Genomic DNA, 17,679 nt, shown 5'->3' with positions numbered 1-17,679 from the left:
CAATGTTGGCCAGACATATGAACCACTCACAATAACGTAGTCTAAACTAGCCTAAACTACAGACACAGGTGCTGCAGCAGCTCGCCGGTTGCAAGCCGGGAGCAAAGGAGCTCAAACGGTAGCTAGCCAAAGAGCTAGGGTGGCTATACCTGCCCCCAAGGTGTCTCAATGAGCTATACTTGCCCCCAAGATTTTGTAGTTCATGCTACATCTTACATGTGTCTAGTGGGCAATGTTTTAACCCCTAAGGGTCACCTAGAAACATCTGAGATATTCTTAGGTTACTCACGAGGTACACACTTCAACATTGCCCCAGACCATGCCTCCTAGTTGAGTTCACATCATACACTGGGTGGTCATCCTACAGACAACTTCTAATCAACATTCACATCTTGAAGTCAGTGTGTTATACAATCCTCAATGTATATCCACTAACTACTTTTTAACACATGTTTACATGTCTGAACTGTTAAGGATGACAACCCACCACAGATTAATTTACGATACTTACAACGCCCCTCTCAAGGTATAAGCGTAATATTCTCAAGATAATACCTACTCTGAGACTCTGAAACTCTACCCGTAGTTTTCACATAACACATTAATCTCATACATGCAATTATGTCATGTCATATTTATTTCATAATTCAGAAAATATGCATGATCAGGTTTAAGCATCACACTTGAACTTTATATATTCTTAGGCATGCAAAATAGTGTATATTCACAAAACTAGTATACTTGAAGCATTGAAATCATATTGAAGAATGCCTAAACTAGCTGACATGTGTTTTAATTAACTAAAGAGGATTTTGCAAATGTTCACTTACTTGGAATGCTTAAATTCTAAATTCTTAGTTTTACGCAACCTTTGATCTGAAATCAATAAATACCTCGTATCACTATCAAAATTATTAAAATACCTTTAAACTTAACTGTCAAACTCTGACTCCATTCATTCAGATTTTGTCCTCACATCTCCTACTAATGGATTCTACTCAAGCAGTAAAATCCATGGATTCAAGAATCACATGAATTTGACTTCGGGCACTTAGTTATGCCAACATGTACTTAACTCAGGTTAACTCGTAGAAGCTCGTTAATTAGTTAGTAAGAAATATATTTTACATGTAAAAAATTTTTCGACAAAGAAAGTTGTGGTTAAACCATACCGTTGGGGTTCGAATTTGCAACGTCCCAACACAAGGTGACGTGCACTAACTGCTGCTGCCAGACAAGTGGACCCTTGTTGGTATTTTACATGTAATTTTTTGTAACCCTATTTCTTCCAGCCCTAAAAAATGCATTTTTTTCCTATTAACAAGCCAGCTCGAACTTGGTTCATTTAACTCGGGCTCAATACGAGCTAGAACTCAGGTCGCCACAATAATGACCCAAGCTTGAACTCTTCAAGCTCGGCTGGCTCAGCTCATTTAGCAGTCCTATAAAAAGATAACTATTTAGTCAACAATTAATCTTGGATTCATGGCCCCAAGACGCAGCTCGTTAGACCGATTTGGTATCTCATGTGGTAAACGGAGTCCTGTGCCAAAATGAAGGCCCTGGTTCGAATCCCTCTGCCTAACCCCAGCTTGCCTATAAAAAAGAAAAAAATGCACCTCGTTACCGCACATCATCTTTATCTTGCGGTGGGTTAGACGAACACAACAGTGACACATATCGCAGCCCTTGAAAACAAAACAAAGAAGGTCATGCCGGTTGAAAGGGGGGTGTCAACGGGTCATGTTTGGTTCGGACCCAGGTGAAACCAGATCTGGCATTGATTTTCAGGTATGGTATCAGGTCCAGACAAGGGTTTAATCAGACCCATCATAAGATTAACCATACCCGGACCCAATAAAAACTACATGAACCAGACCGGGGCCATACCCAAAAAATAAATTTTTTTACCATCTTTACATTTAAAAATTATGGGTATTAATTAATCGGAACTCCGGTCAGGCCCGATTCTGGTATAAAATTTCACAAACTATATCAAGATCCATGTATTAATCGGACCTTTGGGTTTGGACTCGGGTCTTCTTATTTATCACCATACCTTATGCTTATAAGGTTTGGTAGGGGTTGGGTCAGGGTAAACCCGACCCATTGACACTCCTAGATATAGGTTAGTTGCTAAAGGCACGTTGATCAGTCGTTACCTACGTCACAAGGACGTGCGAAAGTTTACATGACACGTGATACACCATTTCACTTAGGCGATATTTTATTATTTTTATTTAATAAATTTCAACTATATATATACATATATATGTTAAAATTTCATGAATTTTTAATCCGTTTAATAATGTCAAAAATCAATGTCCTCTTGGTCTAATTCTCAAAAAAAAAAATGCATTTCGACGTGTACCCCGTATCGGCTTATCCTCAGAAAATCGATACAATACTAATTAACCTGAATCAGTTATTTTTAATAAATAAAAAAATACTTAAATTTACATTTTTAATATTATTTTAGTAGTTTTAACACGAGTCACGTTCTGATTGACAACAAAAATTAATTTTTAGCCGATTAAGAACGATTCACTTGAGAATCGGTATGGGCCGATACCGATAATGACAACATTGGTAATTATAACTCAAATGCCCTCTGGAGTCTAATAAATGTCTCTATGGTTGCCTGTTGATGGTACTGAAAAATAAATCGGGTAAAAAAGTTGCCTGAAAAAGTCGGACACGTAGGGGCCCTGACTTTTTTTCTGCAGATCATTGGATATTTTGTCTTAATAGAGATAAAATGGGTGGGACTTTTTTTTTAGCACATTTGATAGCACCCACGGGACCCACATTAAAACAGACAAAATGTCCTCGAGGATATTTCATCCTAACTATTAAACAGGCTCAATAACTCCCTATTAACTCCACTTTTATGCAATGTGAATGTGTGGGCAATGAATTTCTTAGAATCTAAGCATGAGATGCTGCACAAAGGTAATCCATCACTAAGGGAAAGATGATCAAAGCAAGAATATTTTCCAAAAGTAACAAAAAAAAGGTTGCTTGTTAAGTTGAAAACCATACACAAAAAAAATAATAAAATTCGATGTTTCTTGCAAAGGATTATTGAAAAAAATAAATTGATATTTTTTTATTTTCATGCCTTTTTGTTGCATGAATCAAGGACTAAACAATGTGGGGGCATTTAAATGCATTAAAGATGTTTACTAAAAAAAATGCATTAAAGATGTGGGACAAGTTCAAAAGAGACGCAAAAAATGCATTAAAGATGTTTATGCATGGGCAACAGTCAAGCATGAAGAAAGTAATGATGGTGCAATTCTAAGCAAACAGGGCAAATCCAAGGGAGACAGACCATCCCTAAATGGGGGTGGGGGTGGCAAATAGTTAGTCATTATTAAGGACAATGTGGCATGAAAGTGACACTGTGATTCATATTAATGAAAAGCCAACAACTAACCAACGTTACAAGCTATGTCACATAGACACAGATATGAATGCGGATACCTCATGAATTCAGGATATAACTTCACAAAATTTTTAAAAGTAGGATATCAGGTTAACTCTCTCTCTCTCTCTCTCCTATATATATATATATATATAATGACTCTGTACCATAATATCATATGGTGGTACTACACACTCTTGTTTGCATAGATCTAGGCACAAAATCATAAATCTAATCATATAGATGTGTTTAGCATGATTTATTTAGTATATTAAAAGTTTTATCATGTTTAATTCACTATAAGATTTTATTTCGAAATAGTAAAAATTAATGGCTCACAATTCATGAAAATAAGGGTGATTTAAAAATGGTATAAAATAACATATTTAAGTCAACTTTAACATAAATAATAAATAGAATATGCTAAGCATGATCCAATGGTTAGATTTTGCTTTTGGAGCTTAGATTTATATAAATCTAAGTGTGTACTCAATGTAAGCTTTGGTGGTACAGTTCCACCGTAGAAATACCATGTAAGCTGAACATATTCGGCCCCCTTTTCTCGTTTTGCCCCTTTATAAGCCCCCCATAGTTTGAAGTATTCTATGATTGATCTGAGCCATTAGATGTGTTTAACATGCTCAATTTAGTGAGAATTGACTCTTGAATCATGTTTTTTTGACAAAAAAATGTATTTTTATGAGCTAGAAAAAAAATGATGCTTTTTATAGCCATTGATTTTGGATCACCAAAAAACCTTGTATACAAGTCAGATTCCGATGATCCAAAGGCCGGTTTTCACTAAACAAAACTTATACATCATATCTATGGTGTTAGATGTGAGAAAAAATGCAAAAGACTATGACTTTTGAAAAGGCCTAACGGGGCAAAACTAGAAAAGGGGATGGCACCAACACATTTCTCTCTCTCTCTCTCTCTCTCTCTCTCTCTCTCTCTCTCTCTCTCTATATATATATATATATATATATATATATATATATATATATATATATATATATATATATATATATATATATATATATATATATATATGAGTTAATATTTGGTGCTACTGAAGGCACAAAATTATATGAAACTATTAGTTGAAAATCATAGGTCCAAGCTTTATTGTCTCAATCTGGCCATAGATGTGTTTAGGATGGCTTGTTTGCTAAGGATCAAACCTTGGATAGTCTTATTTTCATAAAAAAATATGATTGAGTCATAAAATTTTAGTGCATTGTGGATCATTAATTTTTAAATCCCTTAACAAACCTACTTATATGTCACCCTCATATGATTCAAAAAGTCAATTACCACTAAATAAGGCACACTCATAGGATTTAATCTACAAAAGAAATATAAGACCTATAATTTTCAACTCAATAGTTTCATATAATTTGGTGTCATCAATAGCATCATATATTAATCTCCTATATATATATATATATATATATATATATATATGGGGGTTAATATTGGCTAATAATAAGAGTACAAAACTAATGAGCTAAAAATCATAGGTGCAAGTTTCATGGACTCAATCTAACAACACAGGTTTGTTTACTAATCTTGAATCATGCGCAGTTGATTTTTAGGCCCTTTTAAAAACCTATTTACTTGTCATAATCACATGATTGAAAACAAGTTTCTTACAAAACAAAATGTAGATCGGCGTCCATGAGGAGCCAGTCAAGCTCGACATCGAAAGACATTGTTGATGCAATAATGAAAATGGTTGAATTAATGTGGGGGTGGATATCTGACCTAATCTGAATATGATCGGTCGGATTCAGTAAACAAATTGGCAACCAACTAATATTTGGGTTTGAATTTGGTACGCAGTTTTACATGTGAGTGTCTCAGCTGAATCTGAATTAGTTTGGTTAAACCAATTAGTTCAGATTCACTATTGCTTGCATTCAGACCTATTTACATCCCTTGGATAGAGGATCATCCGGCCACGAAAAGGTTTTTATTTTTTTTTATTTTGTAACAAATGGATTATATTGACATATGGTACGATTGTGATCGGGTCCAATGCTAATCATGTGGTATGTGAATGCCTTGTTAGTTGTGTCTTTATAGGGCATTTGATTGCGCATACATCAAAGTCCATGGTGGCTATTGTCCACGCCCCACATGCACAACACAAACAGCAGATGTACAGGATGCCTGGGGCAGGGCATCTCACATATCCAGTGTAACACCCTTTAAGTGTCCTGCAGTGTTCCATCCCTCCTCCTAGAGCAGTGGTGTTCAAAATACCTGGGAAAAAAACTTTAAAAAAAAAAAAGAGTCTAACACTAGAGACCAACAGGGGCTCTGCCTGTCTGGTAGGAGCAGTGAGTAATGAATCCAGATCTGAATTTGGCTACCGAATTTGTCAGGTTCGGGTTTGGGTCGAATGTAGGATTACATCCGACCCGTTGACATCCCTTTGGTAATTGATAGAGATGTTAGAGGATAACTTTTGAAAAGTGGAGTGCGACCACACATAGTGTTACATGCAGCATTTGAAATTTTTTTTTTTCGACACAAGTCCGTCCTCGAGGGAATTATTTCCTTTTTGTTCGGTAGAGGACCCAAATCCAACTACTAGGCCATTGCTGCAGTCCGTACAAGGTGATAGGTTAACGAAAGAGAAAAGACGAACTTAAAAAAAATATTCGACCGAGAACTTTAAATAAAAGCGCCGCTATATCACCGTTGTTTCGTCCAACCGCTACTGCTGGGCTTTTACTTTTTTGTTTTATTATAACAGAGCACAGTTGTTCAGTTATCGTGTCCTTTTATTTTCTCTTTAAAATTTTTACAGACGACCGTTAGCCTTTCTATTATTATGTATAAATATTAAGGGTGTCAACGGATCTGGTGATAAATAATAAAACCTGATTAAGACCTGGGTCTGGACATGAAAGTTAGATTAATGCATGAATCCGGGTATAGTTTGTGAAATTTTATAATAGACCCGCACCCAACCCGAGTTCCGATTAAGACCTGCAAATTTTCATTGTAAAAGTGATACAAATATTATTTTATTGGGTATGATCCCGGTCTGGTTCATGTAGTTCTTATCGGGTCCAGGTATGGTTTCTCTTATAGTTAACTCGATTAGACCCAATTCTGGACCCAATATCATACCCAAAAATCGAGCTCAAAGTATGGTTCTACTTGATTCCGAACCAAACCCTACCGGTTGACACCCCTAATAAATCTTAAAAGTGAATTACTGATAACGTATCTCGTGTCTTTCTTCGTATCCTTGTGACTTAGATGTTGAGAGGCATACCCGTGAGGGGAGGGGAAGGAGCGTGGTCCTCCTCTCGTGGACGCTTAGGCATTGAATGCACTGCACCGATGAGCGGCACCCCTCACACTCACAGTCATGGGCCACTCCGATCTCTTAAATGCCCAGAGCAATGTTGTCAGTAGCACTGCATATCCGTCGTCGATATATATCGTATCGGCAGAATATTGATAGCTTCGCCCTTAAATTGGTTATTTTTTAATAAATATAAAAATTAAATATATATATATATATATTAATGTTATTTTAATGATTTTAATAAGTGTCATGATTGATACATAATATTTTTTAATTATGTTTTGGCCTATACAAAACGATTCACTTGAGTATCAATATCGGATCGATACAGCTGAATCGTTGGCCAACCGATTCAGGGCCGATACCGATACTGATAACATTGGCCCTGAGCGCTCTTGTAAACGAGCTGAACCAACCAAAGAGAGAGGGTGTTTAAGCTTGACTCATTTGAGCCGAGCTTGAACTCATGAAAGACTCGAGCTAAACGAGCCCAACACAAGCTCATTTACAAAAAAAATATATTTTTCAAATTTAAACCCTATACCTACTAAGCCAAGCTCAAACTAATGCATTTACAAAATAAATATTGTTTCAAACTTGTAAGAAAAAAAGTTTTGAACTCTAAACTTGCCGGCCAAACACTTTAACCATCTTTATTCTATAAAATAAAACATATGTAAAATGTATTTATTATTAGTAAAGGAGCCTACACGAGCCAATGAGCCCATCCGAGACTAAAAATGGTCATTCAGTTTCTTTTTTGAAAGGCAAGCTGGGGCTAGGCCGACCCCTACCAGTTATACAACTATACCATTTGGTTTTGAACCTCCAACATCCCAATACAAGGTGACGTGCACTAGCTGCTCCTATCAGACAGACAAACGGATTCTCCCATTTAAAACACTGATTATTCATGCTTGAACTTGTCAAGCCTATTTCACGAATTCGAACAAGCTCTTTACTAGGGGTGTCAATGGGTTTGGTTTACCCGGACCCGACCCGAACCAAACCTGGTATGGTGATAAATAAGAAGACCCAATTAAGACCTGGGTCCGTACTCAAAGGTCCGATTAATACATGAATTCGGGTATAGTTTGTGAAATTTTTTATCAGACCCAAGCCCGACCTGAGTTCCGATTAAGACCCTCAAATTTTCAATGTAAAAATGATAAAAAAATATTATTTTGCCGGGTATGATTCATGTAGTTCTTATCGGGTCTGGGTATAATTTCTTTTATAGTGAACCCAATTAAACTTGAGTCCAGACTCAATACCATACCTAAAAATCGGATTCAAGTCTGATTCCACCTGAGTCCAAAGCAAACCCGACCCGTTGACACCCTGCACTTTACAAGCAGAACCACTACCGACCCATCTCATTTCTCCCACCCCAATGTACAAGACAAAACCAACCCACTGCAGCCCATAAATGAGAGCAACTCCGAATCGTCGCCTCGATTCTTTCTCAAACCGATACTATCACGAACCGGTCTCCCTGGGGTCAAAACCACAGACCTAACGAGTGCATGATACCGTCGTCTAAACTGTCCACAACTGCTCCTCCGAGTCCACTTGAACTCGGATTTTCAAACAAGCGCTTTAACGTACCTCTCTCCCTCTCCCTTGCCCTTTATCTTTCCCATTACAGGTACGACCAAGACTACTTTGGACTTCCAAAATGGCAATTACGTCCCCGACCCGGCCCTGTCTTACTGAAATTACCAAAATAACCTTTATTCGATTGGTTTCACCTCAACCCGCAGCCTCCCGGCCGTACGCCCCCAATCCCTTCGAAATCACGCAAAAACGATCGGGAGAAGATGTAGTAATTGACTGATCGTGACTCCCACCGTCATAAGAGCAAAATCGTCTTTTCGTACAAACTGATCTCTTTCAACGTCTCGTGCATTTCAGGCAAGAGATTCGCTGCTTCCCTTTCAGTTGCTGCCTTCTTTTCCAAGTGAGCTATTACGGAAAAGTAGAGGGGTGAACGAGTAATTGTGGCTTTTTTTTTTTTTTTGAATTTACGCTTTTTCGATATAATAATTAATCCCAGAAGCCGACCGTTCCTCGGCATTAGCGTTCCTCAGCAAAATTTCATACATATATATATTTTTTATTTATTTATTCTCTCTCTCTCGCTCTATTTACCACTTTGACTCACGTTCAGTCTTTTTACTATCCAATCTCGAAATCCCCTCCTTTTACTCTTCAATCGTCACTCTCACCTTACTCTCTTTCTTTCCACTCTTCTCTGTGTCTGTATGTAAGAGAGAGCGAGAATGCAGGATTAGGTGCACGGTTTTTTGCCGCATTTTTCGGAGGACATGGTTACGGGAAAAGTAAAGGCAGCGATGGGGTTCCAGAAAAGTCCGGCGACGCCCAAGACGGACAGCCCGAAGTGCCACTCGACTCCGGCGACGCAGAAGTCGTCGACACCGTCGAAGCCGATATTTTCCCGATCTTTCGGTGTGTACTTCCCGAGAGCCGCTCAGGTGCAGCCGCGCCCACCCGACTGCGTCTGCGACAAGCGGTACGTCACGAACCTGGTTCGGATGGTGGAGGAGCTGCAGGAGAGGGCATCTCGGTTGCAGACGGAGGTGCTTGAGTACAAGCTCGTGAAAGAATCGGCGGGCATCGTACCGGTTCTGGAGAAGGAGATCGGCGAGAAGAAGGAGAGGATCGGAAGCCTGGAGTCGGAGAACGAGGGTTTGAAGGAGGAAATCGAGGTGCTGAGTCGTTCGATCGCTGAGTTGGAGGAGGAGAGGACGAAGATCGGGTTGGAGAAGGCGGAGGCGGAGAGGATGATGAGGCAAGCGGAGGAGCGGGAGAAGGTGATGGAGAAGGAGGTTTCCGAGCTTAGGAGGGAGAATGCGGAGCTCAGGAGATCGTCGGCCGCCGGCGAGGACGTCGAAGATTGCTCATCGTCGTCTTCTTCTTCACAGAAGCTACTGCAAGGGTTAACGGATGCCTTCTCGAGATCGAGTGTCGTTAAGAGCGTTAAGAAAACGGTGAGAGCGCCGCAGACGCAAAATGTTGCCGCTAACGGTGTCAAGAGCGAAGAGAGTTCGAAGATTCCTGCCGGTCAGAAGAAGGAAGAGAGCTCGGCCGAGTCATCGGTTACTCTCTCAAGGAAGCCGAGAATTCCGAAGCCTCCGCCGAGGCCTTCCTCATCGTCGACGGCCTCCTCCTCTCCGTCGATTTCCGAGAGCGGTGGATCGTCGGCATTGCCGCCACCTCCTCCACGGAGGGTGGAGACTAGCGGCGGAACTCCACCCGCTACAACAGCTCCGCCACCGCCTCCACCTCCACCTCCTCCGCCGCGGATGCCTTCTCTGAAGGCAAAGAAACCGGCAGCGGCGGTGAGGAGGGTGCCGGAAGTGGTGGAGTTCTACCATTCCTTCATGCGGAGGGACTCGAGGAGGGAGTCCGGCGCCGGTGTTCCGGCTGACGCTCCGGCGGCGACGTCGAACCCGCGAGACATGATCGGAGAGATCGAGAACCGGTCGGCGCATCTTCTCGCGGTGAGTTCTCGTCCCGGTGTTGCATTTCTTCCCATTACACCCTATGCAAGCTCAAATTTACGAATCTATCCCTGCACTAACAAAAAAGAACAATTTTCGTGTAATGACCAAATTACCTTGCTTAATCTACTGAGTCACTGACTGGCACTTTCTAACGGTCAAATAGCTCGTTCAGTCATTTGAGTTCGTACTTCCATACGGGCGAGTCTCGAGTTCGAATCCTGCTGGGGCTTTCCCAGCTTTTGTTCAAAAGAAAAGAAAAAGAAAAAGGTTTGTGTTTGTGTTTGTGAAGACGAACGTTAAAGGAAAAAAAGGAATGGTCGGGCACTGTGCTCATGTAGCTCGGTTGCGAATCTGTGAGCTGGGTCCCGTCCTTAATGTCTAGTGGGACCCGCACTCGCTTGAATAGTTTGGGACCATCCGATCTCGGGTACCGAGAGGTCCACGTCGCTCCTCATCCGAGGCACGCATGAGCGTCGTCGTCGCGTATGATCTTGCTTTTCGTTGCTTTGAAGAAATAATCCCGTGGACTCCCCACTATTCATTCAAGAAGTCCGTTTTGTATCCGTTGCCAGGCGAAGACCTTTCGACCCGTTGGGGCTGGTCTTTGTTTTGTCTTTTCCAGGAGGCGTGACTGTATGGGATGCTCGAGTAAAGAGCTTGCTGAAGACACCGGGCAACTCGGATGCCTCGTGCCAGAGAGACAGATGAAACCGAATCGTATCCAACTCGGACGGTTCGACTCGCATCATTCGTAGTAGTACGCCCGCCTTCGCTCGGGGTAGACAAGTAGTGGACCGATTCTTGACCGAGTTGGCCCTCGATAGACCCCACCGCCGTCTACGAATCAGAGTCTTCGACGAGTGTCCGAGCCGATAAGACGATGAACACCTAATTTGCCTTTTACCTACAGACCTCCAAATCTCTGTGCAATCTTTTGAAGATTTTAATGCAACCGCTGCCTTCTTGTTTTTGCTTTTTTGGGTTTGGGCGGGGTTTAGGAATTGCATACGCCCACTTATCCAGAAAAGTGGGATAAGTTGGGATATCGTGTTTAAGTGGGTGCATCCGTATACCGAGTTAAGTGGGTGTTTCTGGAATCCGTGAAACTGGAAGATTACAATTTTCCCAACTTGCCTAATGGTGCAGATAAATCTCTCTATTGTGATTTTATAGAAGCGTTTCGGGTGAAATATTTCTCCATAACCAACGAGTACGCAGAGGAACTCCTCTTTCGTTGCTCTTTTATACATTTATGTATTTTCTTTGAAGGAATGTCTTGTGTCTGTTTTTAAAAGTTCCGGTATATATTTGAAAGACCATCAATATTGTTGGAAAAGATCCTGATACATGGGTGTGAAATCTGAATGCCCACACATCTAGCATCTTCTACAAATTGCAACTTCGTATGCTGTTCCACATTTGGGAATAAGTGGGTCGCATCCAAATAATAGACATAAAGCTTTAACACGATTTCATGAGAAATCATAATGAGGTTCACGAGAAAGCCACGCATTCGTCCGGTTTCTGCATTTTGTCATGTTGCCAGTAGGGATGGAAAGACTAGTAGCTATCATCCTTCATAAAGCTAACGCATCCCTACCAGAAACATCTTGTTTCTGCCTAAAGACAAGAAATGTATCATGCCACCATTCTTGTCTCTTCTGAGATCCACGTATGCTCCCTTTTGCAGTTTCCTGATCAGAATGTTGCGTTCTCCTCACATGACTTTGTAGATTTCTCTTGAAATGCCATTTATCATGCAGGTCTATTTTTATGCATTAATTGTGCAAGTTGTGGTGCAAGTTGTTGGTTTCCACTTTTTATCTTTTTCACTATTGATTCAGCGACGTCAATATTTCACCGTTTTGTTGCTCTTGCTGACCGTCTCCTGTTGTGAATTCCTGTTTACAGATAAAATCGGACGTAGAAACTCAGGGTGATTTCATCCGGTTCCTTATAAAAGAAGTTGTCCACGCGGCATTTACTGATATTGAAGATGTTGTTGCCTTCGTCAAGTGGCTCGACGACGAGCTCGCTTTCTTGGTATTGTCTTCCGTAACCATACTTTTCTCAGTTCATCACAAATTGACCTGTTTTCTTCTTCAAATCACTCAAGAAAGAAAACAACCATTTTTCCGCTTCTCCTTTTGTTGCCACAATATGGGAAAGCTCTCCGTAATAATCTGTCATTTGGTGGCTGTGATTCTTCAATCAGGTGGACGAGAGAGCGGTGCTGAAACACTTCGATTGGCCCGAGCACAAGGCAGATGCAATGAGAGAGGCAGCATTCGGCTACTGTGACATGAAGAAGCTGGAGACCGAAGCTTCGTCCTTCCGCGACGATCTTCGACAGCCCTGCGGTACAGCGCTCAAGAAGATGCAATCTTTACTCGAGAAGTGGGTACTCTAGTTTCTACCACGTTGCTTCCGTTTTTAGTTGCTAGAAATTGATCCGAGCAGACCAGTGATCGGGCCCAAGTATTTTGTAAAGTACTCGGGTCACACAAAACACACAAAATCGCTAAGCGTGAACACAGAAAATGGCTAACTTGGGTTGCGATTTTGTGTTTGTGTTTTATACAGAAAATCACTACCCATTTTAGCTATTTTTTTGTGTTTTGTGTGCCCGGGTACTTTGCAAAGTGCTGGGGCCGATCACCTAACCATGCCTCGAAATTGATCAAGCCCTCGTACTCACCGTGGATACCTGAGGGCAGATCAGGTGCAATGTGATTCGATCAAGCCTTGTACTCACCCTGGATACCTGAGGGCAGATCAGGTGCAATGTGATTGCACACTTTTAGTGTGGTGGTGCACCTGATCACCCTCCATTTTTGAGATACAGCCTGTCAGCTGTGGGGCACATCATCAGATGAAGGGTAAATCAGGTGCAGCAGCACACCAACTGTGTGCAAAATTACATTGGTGCCTTAATTTGGTCCACCCAACAAGTACCAGTTCTGCCAAGGTGGGTTTATGACCAACTCTAGATCAAAACCGGAGGTTGTAGCATATGTGAGCATATCAGGTGATCTGGAAAATCACTTTAAGTGATTTGGCATCCTCAGCGTCCACAAATTGCATAAAGACCGTGGTCCTCGTGGGATGAAGTAATGGACGGTGAAGATGTCAAATCACCTGATCTGCCCCCGCAGTGTCTGGGACCATTCAGTAAGATTTAACTGCAATAAAAGTGTCCAAGATGACCATGTGAGCTATCCACCCTGGCATTCAGAAGTGCTCGGCCCCATGCCAATTGAAAAATTGGTGGGTCCGGGACGAGACCATCATCAATGACTGGTAAACCAGACAAGCCGCTAAGTGGTAAAGCTTGTATTCGGGTTATAGAGAGCTTATTTGAAGAGCCAGTTTTGTAGGCTCGGCAAGCCGAACATGAAGAGCCAGTTTTGTAGGCTCGTAAATGAACTTGGTTTGAGTTTGTCTCTCAGTAGGTTCAGAGTTCAAATTCTATTCTTTTCAATTTTGAAAAATGTAATCTTTTGACCAGCTTGAGTTCACTCGTTTGACTCAAGCTTGCCGTGAGCTCGAGTTTGGCTTGGCTTGCTACAAGAACGGGCCAACCTTGAACACCCTTAGTTCGGTTTGTTTCGGGTCGTTTACCAGATCTGCCAGATCCGATACAGTTCATGGCTAATGATGCCCATTTGACTCTTTATTCAAGCATCTGCAGCAGTCGACATTGAGGTCACTTCTTTTTGCAGGGGTGGCATGCAACTCCCCAGCTGGTGGCCATCCATGTCAACATTTCTCGAGATGGAAACTACACACATCTCCAGAAATGCCAAGATGTGAGTGGCTGTCAACTGCATGCTTACCATGGGATGGAGTTATTTATTTGAAGAAGTGGCAGCTGCCAAATCCTTGAATTTTTAGCAGCTATTCTTTAGTGGAAATAGAAAGTAGAGGACCTCACTTCCCATCCCAAATGCATACTATACACCTATCCCAAGTCCACCACCAAAGTAGTTTGACCAAGTTTTTACCAATAGTATTAACTTCCATCCCAGCTTGTCAGCTACTAGTTTCCAAACAGAGCTTTACAGTAACAGTCTAGAGTGGGGTTTATTTGATAATTAGCTCTACTCACTGATAAAGTATGACCTAACCCACCTGAGGGCTCTGTGTGGTAACCTCAAATTTGAACAATAAAAGAGTCCGTATCTGACTGGTTAACTTGAATAATCACCAGAGAGCCATCCTGCTTCGAAGTTCGTGGATTAAATTTACTCCCATCGTGCGCATTTTAAATAAAATTTGGAATTGTCGCCATCTCTGCAGCACGGAAATGAGCCTACAATGCCTCGTTGGAATAGTTTTGAGATGATGAATCTTCACAACTTTCCTTGACCTTTGCATTCAATTTCTTATATTATCACTACTGTCCTTGTTTGAAGCGATTCATTGGTTGTGGTATAAAATATGGTGCAGGTTGGAGCAGTGTGTGTACGGGGTATCCCGGATGAGAGAAGCTGCCACCAAGAAATACAAAGCGTTTCGGATACCCTCTGATTGGATGTTGGATACCGGATTTGTCAATCAGGTAATCATGAAATAACAACATTGCCCCTTCTTCCTCCATATCAGAGTAACAAGAACAAATAGTGCTTACACTGTTTGTGGTTAAATGGTTATGGTGTGAGCATGTGCAGATCAAGCTTGCCTCTGTGAAGCTGGCCAAACAGTACATGAAGAGGGTGGCTGCAGAGCTACAATCTGCAGGTGGCCCCGAGGAAGAGGAGTTGATGCTTCAAGCGGTGAGATTCGCGTTTCGGGTACATCAGGTAACAAGTGAATTCCCTTTTTGTGAGCTCATTTGACCGAAACGTTTCTCTATTCCCATGCTTTGTGTTACTTTAATCTCATGACTAGATCCCTAACTCATCCTCTGTGATTTACAGTAAAGTTTTTTCACAAAAATGGTACATTTTGTAGTGCTTTTTGGCCATTTGCAAAAATATCCATGCTTGTCCCTTCTTGATGCATTATTTTGTCAATTTCATTTTTACTGCTACTGCTAGTATCCATAGTACTAGTGGGCTCCACCATTGGATACTCTGATTTGCTTTGCTTTTTCTTTTGTTCTTGTTGTCGCTGTTTATGTGTCTGATGGTGCTATTAATGCTTTTGCTTTTGTCTTCTTATGCGTCGAAACTTTGATGCTCTTGGGCTGCAGTTTGCTGGTGGATTCGATGTTGAGTCCATGAGGGCGTTTCAGGAATTAAAGGACAGAGCACAATCTTTCCACATAGTAGACTGCCACACCCAACAACAACAGCAGCACACTCACAAGTTCCTCGCCAAGTCTACGTCTTGTTGACTTTCAACATACTACTCCTGTATATCAATCACCTTCGTTAATCTCTTCACAGCGAACCAAATGATTTCCTCATCCCTGTGCAAGCAAATACCCATCTGAGTCTGAGTCAGTTGGGAAGGAAAGAGAAAAAATGATTGTGTTATATCACGAACATTATTGGGCAATAAAATTTTGTTTATTGATTCTTGCAGTGTTTAGGGGTGGTTGTTATCTGTGTAAATTATTTGTCCCTCTAAACAGGAGTGGTAACAGGTCACAGGCAGCTCCCATCAGAATTGGTGCTCTAGATCATACAAAATGGACGGTTGAAATGAATCCTAAAACCATGTTTCCGAGAGGCTGAAACATTCTGAACAGGGGTTGATTGGATGGCTAGGATTGAATGTAAGATGGAATCCGTCTTCAGAAACATTCTTGCTTAAGGGGCTCAAGGGCTTGCCTATGTGAGTGCTGTCATGTAATTATTCTGCGGCTCCCACTCTAAAATGCTGTCATGTGATCCTATGTCACAATATTGGCTGAAACTTAAGCAATCATTTTATCTCTGCTCCCACGTGAACTGGGTTTCATTGTTAGTCTCCTCATGTAGGGGTTCAACGGGTCGGATTTGGTTTGGATCGAGGTGAAACCAAACCCAGACATGATTTGAAATTATGGTACTGGGTCCGAACCTGACCCAATTGTACTCACTATAAGAGAAACCACAATCGGATCCTATAAGGATTCCATGAACCAGACCCGGACCATACTCGGTAAAATAATAATTATTTTTTTACATTGAAAATTTGTGGATCTTAGTCAGACCTCGGGTCAGGCCTGGGTCTGGTATGAAATTTTACAAACCATACCCGTCTTCATATATTAATCGGCCCCTTTGGGTCTGACCCGGATTCTAATCTGACCTTGTTTATCACCAAACCCTAACCTTATAGTGTATGGTGCAGGTGAGGTTCGGGTCAAACCCGACCCATTGACACCCTACTCCCAATCCCCACCACTTGAAGCTGGGTTTTTCCCTTAAAAAAAAGGAATAACAATGGTTTGTTAACCAATTTATAAGTAGTTAACAAGGACTCTGTGCACCTGGCCAGGTGGGCTAGCTTAAGGCATTCAGGTTGAAAGATGTTATGAGTTCGATAGCTGAGGCGGTGTCTTTTGCGGCAAGGCTAGAGTGAGCAGACTTTTCCAATTGGCAGGGGAAGTACTTGGAGGTTCTACACCTACAAGGTGGGTTGGAAGATAGGAGGGATGGGCCCATTCCCAATTGTCCCTTGTGAGTGGTTTCCTTCATCACAAAAAAGAAAACCCGGTTCAATGAATAACATTGGGTTTGTTTTTTTGTTATAGTCTAAAAGGTTGCTCTCAGCATGATCTGTAACGTGTGGACAGGAGAAATCTTCTCTAATATTCTGAAATAGGTGATCCCAAGAAGAAGAGAACTCATTGACTGTCACGTGCATAAATTTTTTTGCGAGCCCGTGCGGCGCTAGACTGCCCAAACTCATTTTCGTGTATCGAATCATTTTATTGGCACCCTTCACCACGCCGTGCACAATTGCCTAAGCAAAAGTTGATCTTACACATCACTCAATGCATAACGGCCTGGCCCAAGCCACTCGCTTCAACATCTTTCCTTAAGCGCATAGCTACCGTGCGTCAATGAATGCACAAAAGGGTCATCGTCCAAGTTTTATGAGGGGGCGACACTCATGCTCCTCCAAATGCAATCAAAATCTAACAACAACGTTGCACCTTTCAGGCTGAGACGCGACCTCTTAAAAGGGTCACCAAGAAGGCTTTGCATATGTGTCAACAGATGAGGGAAAATTATTCCCTTGTTCGCCCAGCCTTGCGATCAGTTGATAGCCATATATCTTAGCAAGCAACGCTACCCAAATTGCTCATCAATGCCTAGGCATTCACTCGCCTAGCTTCGAGTCACCATACTCTGTTGAAAACATCTAAAGTGATCTCTAGGAGAATTAACCCTAACTCACACGCACTTTCTATGCACACAAATGCTAAGCGTGATATACTCATCCAAGTCGATAGATACTTA

The 17,679-nt window shown here is 41.6% G+C and overlaps 1 protein-coding gene across 1 annotated transcript; it reads left to right on the top strand.

Annotated features, from left to right (window-relative positions):
- Positions 1-9,109: 9,109 nt before the first annotated feature.
- On the top strand, positions 9,110-15,802 carry LOC149820032 (protein INCREASED PETAL GROWTH ANISOTROPY 1-like). The gene is made up of 6 exons (XM_089981728.1): positions 9,110-10,279; positions 12,194-12,325; positions 12,498-12,679; positions 14,732-14,843; positions 14,953-15,084; positions 15,477-15,802. Exons 1-6 carry the CDS (start codon positions 9,110-9,112, stop codon positions 15,618-15,620), a joined length of 1,872 nt encoding a protein of 623 aa, XP_089837854.1. The 3' UTR covers positions 15,621-15,802.
- The last annotated feature ends 1,877 nt before the right edge of the window (positions 15,803-17,679 follow it).

Source organism: Nuphar pumila, chromosome 12, assembly GCF_984573655.1.
Source record: "Nuphar pumila chromosome 12, dmNupPumi1.hap1.1, whole genome shotgun sequence".
NCBI classification, from domain to species: Eukaryota; Viridiplantae; Streptophyta; class Magnoliopsida; order Nymphaeales; family Nymphaeaceae; genus Nuphar; species Nuphar pumila.
Note: the sequence above shows the minus strand (reverse complement) of the source record. Positions and strands in the feature narration are given on the sequence as shown.

Bases quoted from the DNA above. Each gene is read 5' to 3' on its own strand.
- LOC149820032 (XM_089981728.1), top strand. From the start codon at position 9,110: ATGGGGTTCCAGAAAAGTCCGGCGACGCCCAAGACGGACAGCCCGAAG. The intron at 12,680-14,731 runs GTGGGTACTCTA...AATATGGTGCAG, and splicing joins ATGCAATCTTTACTCGAGAA to GTTGGAGCAGTGTGTGTACG. The intron at 14,844-14,952 runs GTAATCATGAAA...GAGCATGTGCAG, and splicing joins ATACCGGATTTGTCAATCAG to ATCAAGCTTGCCTCTGTGAA.